General features: G+C 37.7%; 1 protein-coding gene across 2 annotated transcripts in view; it reads right to left on the bottom strand.

Moving 5' to 3' along the window:
- Positions 1-217: 217 nt before the first annotated feature.
- Positions 218-6,000, bottom strand: part of LYPD6 (LY6/PLAUR domain containing 6) — a 66,080-nt gene continuing 60,297 nt past the window's right edge. For both annotated transcript variants that reach the window (XM_045032327.1, XM_045032326.1), the window contains exon 6: positions 218-4,276. In XM_045032327.1, the coding sequence (XP_044888262.1) occupies positions 4,115-4,276 (162 nt within the window). In that variant the 3' untranslated portion in view covers positions 218-4,114. The remainder of the gene's footprint in view (positions 4,277-6,000) is intronic.

Raw genomic sequence — 6,000 nt, 5'->3', positions numbered from 1 at the left:
ATATAAGATCCAACCCAGCTCCCACTGAAATCAATGAAAAGATTCACATTAGGTTTAGTGGGAAATGGATCAGACCCATGGGCACTTCTTTCTGTGGGAGCAATGAATGTACTTCTTGTCTTCAAAGGCTCTTCCTTTGCTAATGGGACCTAAAAGAAGCTAACGAAGGACAAAAGAAAGTATGCTATTATTTTCTAAGAGGAGTAGGAGGGCTAGAGCTGGAATTATCAAAACAATTTAAAATACATACAGATCATCAGACAAATAGGTCAACTTTTATATTTAAAACCTCATTTATTTACACAATGTACAATATTTACAACATTTAAAAATCAGATATTTAAAAAGATGATATGTTGTTCAGAGCCTAAAAATAAATATGTAGCATCTCAACATTTATATGCTATTAAAATATCATACTACATCCACAGACTGGCTAAGAGTTTGAGGCAAAAAGGAGAATTATGCACAGATTCTCTGTAAACATTGTTTTCAGAAAATGTATTTTTTAAACTATTATAAATACAGCTATCTCCCACACTGTACATTCCCAGTAACTTTGACTTATTTGTTGACCAAACCCCATGTATCTGTATATAACAGAACTGGTAGCAATTTCGTTTGACAGTTCCAATGTCTCCTTTTCCGGGCAAGACTGAGTCCTTGCACACCTGCAATGCACTGATGGGGATGAGGTTAGAGGAGATGGAGCTGCAAAGTAGAAGTAGCCTGAATCATTCCAGCTATGCAATGATGAAACCATCAGAATAGCTTGGGTTGGTGCTGGAGAACATGATTAGCAGTGGCTGTACCTGTTGCTTTGGAAAGGTGAGTATGTGCCCTGACACAGCTTTGTACCTGCTATGGCTGGAGAGCATTACTGGGTTCACAAGCCATGTCTCAGTCTAGCACTCCCTTGATATGAGGTCTGCATAGTGGCTCCCAGGGCTTTCTTGCCTATGAGTGCATCTGCACAGACACACCCAGAATTTAGCCATATGTCATTTAACTACACAAATAGTAGGTGCAAACCCTTTTTTTCAATGCTATTACTATTAATAAAATATAATCCCTCCCTAGTAAAAAGGATAGCCACCACTGCAGCATAGTCAAGATGGTTCTTCTCATCTAGCTCATCAAAATATTGGTTATGTTTGGTGAGGCTTCAGCAGTAACCTAAAAATATCACCCAGTTAACCAAGAATTGAAAATGTAAATTCTACAGGAAAAGTATTAAATATAGAGATACAGCTTACATATAGAGAGACTACACTTGCAATCTCAGTGGCTGGCCTATGCAGCCCTAATGCCAATGGGAGTTGAGGGTGCAGAGCAGCTCAAAGGATTGGGCTTTAATAACCTAAGAAAGTCTACTCAAGATGGGGCCAAACTTTGTGAAACTGAGGGCCACACCATTAACTCGCCAGGAGCCCAAAGGGCAGGCCTCCCTTGCATAAAACTAGCAGATTGCAACCACCCTTGTAATTAATAACAGGGATTGTTGAGCTAGTTACTCACATTAGAGAGCCATATATTTTACTGCAATGCCATAAAAATGATGCAACTGGATGAAAACACCAACATTCAATGGCTTTTGACCAAGAACATGACCATTTGTGAATGAAAATGGGCCAACTTTCACTCAGTTTTATTTGTAAGTAAAATTCAACTTTTAAAATAAAAAGGGTGTAAAGCTCAATTTTCACACTGAAATGTGTAAGAATATCTGAATTTTCACATATGTGAAAGTTCTCCAACCCCTCAAAAATGTGTGGGGCATGGGGTGGGAGGGTTCAGATGAATTGTGAGGTTTTGCAATTTTCCCATAACAAAATCTTTCACACAATCCTAAATAGTACAGATGTGTAGCTCAAAAGAAGCCATTACAACTAAGACAAGCGCATTGCTTACTGGCATCAACAGTGTCTAGAGATTATTGATATTTTGAAGAAACACTATCGGATTAGTGTTTGTGGACAATTTTTATGCCATTCAGGAGGCACTTTCTTATTGAAGATTTTTTACAGAGCACTTGGATTCCAGCAATATTTCCTCCCTCTTTATAATACATTTCACCACATAAGCCTCAGAGAATAAACCTGTATTGTAATTTGATAAAGTGCAAGTTATCAGTTGATTCTTGCTAACCAAAAATAGCTCAAAAACACTTATATGTATAGTTACACGTTGTACAATCTATCAAAGTTCCACCTACTTTTTTGTTTAGTTTTAAGTTAAACCAGTGAGGGAAACTTTATTTTACTACTGACCTTGTAAAGCAAGTTAATCTTTTTTCAACACTGGTGCAAAATATTATAAATTATCATAGTATATATTACAGTTTTACCCAGTCTTAAAACAACTATCCTATTAGGGTAAATTGTTCTTAAGATTTTTTTTTAAAACAATCCATTAGATTCTAATCATACCATACAAAAATAAATATTGTATAAATGATTTACAAGTGACATACACAACAGTTGGTGCCAAAAATATAGCCAAGACTAGTAAAAGTTTCACCCTATATGCCGGGAGTGATCATTAGAAATAAATGACGTTTTCTTAATCTTTCTTTGTCAGAGTATAATCATGCATTACAATGTGTTTCTTGCCATGTGGCTATTCAAATAGCAGTTTTATGCATTTTGATATCTACTTTTAAACGTAAAACCTCAGGCATAGTCCTGCGGTTGTTTGGTATGTATAATTCTCACTGAAGTCAATAGGAATTTGGAGAGTGGGAACATTGCTGGATCAGTCCTTAATTTAGTAGTAATTTAGTTCCAAGTTAGAAACGAAAAAACGGTCTACAATGATAGTTAAAAATATTGTCATAAAAGTTGATTTTAGGTAAGCTATATCTTACTCTCACTCTTAAATGTCCATACCCCAGGGGATTTGCATGCATGGACTCAAGCCAGAATATGTCTACATGGTTGTTCCAAAACACAGTGAGTTCAAGGGGACTTTTTATGTGCTTAAAAGTAAGCATGTGCTTAAGTGCTTTGTTAAATTAGAGCCAATGTTAAGCACCTTGAAGGACTGGGCACCTAGCTGTAAAAAAGAAATAAAATTGTGAAGCACTATTTGCTATGCTGCCTTGTCATGCACCATCATATTCCACAGGAGGCCTTCAAATAGCTTTTAATATACATTTTCCTCTCTTAGACTAAAATTGGCTGCTTGTATTTTACCCATGCTTCGATCAATAAAGCTTACAAAACTAAGGTCTTTAAAATATCTCAGGCTTGACTTACAAAATGGAGGTGTGATGTCATTCTTTACAGAATGGATGAGTATTTACAACAGGTAACACCACCATGCTCAGCACCACATCCAAACATTTTAACAGTCAGATGTGAAGAAAAAAAAACATTTTCACTGTTGATGGATTACTTTAGAGAAGGCATCTGTGAACAGCTAAAGCTTGTTCCCAATCTCCCATTGGACCCAGTTCTCCTCTAATGTTACTTTTATACTGGTGTAACTCCATTGACCTCAATGGAGTTACCCCTGATTTACATCACTAAGAGAGAAGGAGCAGATCCATGGAAGTTTGTAGTGTGCAAAAAAAAAAAAAAAAAAAAAGACAGGGCAGGTGTATAGAGCTGAGGTTAGCTACTGTGAGGTTTCCAAACAATCAGGAAGGTGCCAAAGATTGATATGATAATCAAATTATTGTTGGAATCAGTAAATAAATACTCCTTCATGAGAGAGCTTCAAATAATCAAATTATATGATTCTATATCTGCATAATATATTTTTAACAAATATTACCACTTCACAGAGGGAAGACAAATTTCAAGAATATTCTATGTACCCAGGTATATGGGTGACCCACTAGCTTTGAAAATATTTCAAATGTGTTTCTACTTAAAATATTAAGTGAAAACAATTGGATTATTCTCCCCTTCAGGAGAATACACTTCAGGAACATTTAGGTGCAGTACTAACCAAAATTAACCAAAAAAAAATCAAGAAGAAATTAAAATTTTGGGAATGTTGTTGAAATACTCAGATTGTGAACATATATTAAGATAAGGTCATATATTGATACTAAGGTTTTCATCCAGTTAAGCTTTTCCAACTAGACAAATGGCACCTTATGACATCGCTATGAAGTAAATACCAACAGGAGACATGATGTTATTATCAATATATGTTGGGAAAGTCTTTTTGTCTGATTTATCGGGGATGTCGTTGCAAATATTGCATCAGTTGCATTTCTGGGTAATGGCAAGTTGCAGATATTTCCTTCACAGCAGGAAGTGCAGATCTGAAAGAAATAAAACTGTTCAGTAACCAGAGTTATTCCACTTTGGAAGATACCTCAGTACCTCAGACTAATGAGTGGATTTATCATGATGTTTGCAAACAATCACATTGATCATCTGCTTAAATGTTATATCCCTGCCCCAACTCTTCGTCTGTCTGACTATTTCCATGGTAAGCTCTTAGGTGTGGGGACTGTCTCTTATTCTATAATTGTACACTGCCTGGCACAATGGTGTCCCAATCTCTGTGGGGCTTCCTAGGGACCACTGCAATACAAATAACAAGAGTATGGTTACAGTCACCCCTCCTTATTCTAGAGAGGCCTGGAGACACTGAATTTGTCTGGGATAGTATTAAGGTGTTCAGAATAGCAATTTGGGGGTCAGGTGGTCATGAGAATTGTCTAGGACAGATGCATGGCCTGGACAAGTGATGTCTGCCATAGGGAGGGCTGTAGCATTCAGTTTAAAACAACTATACTTTTTTTCAGAGCAAGCCATTTAAAAAATAATACCCCTGTTTTGGCTGTATGCTTACAGCAGAGTCCATGAGATATGTAGCATAACTTTCAGAAATTAATCATGTATTTATCTAGGCCTTTCTAGGTGCCCATCACCTGATATCTAGGCTAATACTGGAGAATTAAATACACCAAGATACATGTTCTATGTATACAGTCTATTTTGAATAAATACTATTCAAAGGCCTGAATTCTCAGTTACATTAAGACCCCTTTACACCAATCTGGCAGCATAAAGAAGAGTTATAAGGTGTGTAAAGTAAATTCAGCTTCAATGGGACTGCGCCCTTTATAAAGTTTATCTTGTGGTTTTGTCTTGGAGGATCAGAGCCATAGTCTGTCTTGGAGTTTAATTACCCAGGCAATTCACTTATGTTATTAAGAGTTCAATGGCCGAGAGAATTAAGTTCAGCTCCACAACAGTCACATTTGAGAACAACATTCAGAAATATTTACGAAGCATGCTGGACACCACGCATCTTAGCTGGCCTGAATGCTGGAAGTGTAGATGGGAAAGGATACATTTTAAGGTATATCACTCGGTTATGTCCTAGAATTACTGAATGCTAGCATAGGATAATAGATAGAAATGAGTATATGGGATTTTTAACTATCCTGCAAGACCCCCATGACGAGTGTGTCCTAGTGGAAACACCACAACATTTCAGGGGGTGTTGATTCCTGTTCAGTATCCCTTGTTAAAAAAATGGAGCATAAAGTTGGTGCCAGTGACTGACACATAGCCACATATAGCAGACATCACTGCAAATGAACATTTCAGGCAAGATTGTGCTGTGGTCCCATATGACTATGCAGGGACATGTAGGGCTAGTCAGGAACTTGGGTCTTGGCTCAGGGGACAGAGGAGTTACATGCCACCAAAAGCAAGTGAGTTGGGTTTGGGGGAGGCGGACGGAGTGGCTTCACGTCACTTTCAGGCATCAACCACTGAGCTGGCCAGGCACCACGTAAAAGTAAGTTGTACCCTTTTCAAGGCTACAGTAAGTTACTTCTCCTTGCAGAGAATTCCTTCCTGGGGCTACTGCTTGATGTATCAATATTTAATGTCATTTGGGAAAACTTATCCAGTCAACATTAATATTCTCATTTTCCCCCCTCTTTGGGGGCTGGAGGGGTGGTTTCTTGGTCACCAGCCCATGTCAGCATGGTTCCTGCAGAAACTGTAGTGACATGGGGCAAAAGAG

The sequence above is a fragment of the Mauremys mutica genome, chromosome 10 (genome assembly GCF_020497125.1).
Source record: "Mauremys mutica isolate MM-2020 ecotype Southern chromosome 10, ASM2049712v1, whole genome shotgun sequence".
Taxonomy (NCBI): domain Eukaryota; kingdom Metazoa; phylum Chordata; order Testudines; family Geoemydidae; genus Mauremys; species Mauremys mutica.
Note: the sequence above shows the minus strand (reverse complement) of the source record. Positions and strands in the feature narration are given on the sequence as shown.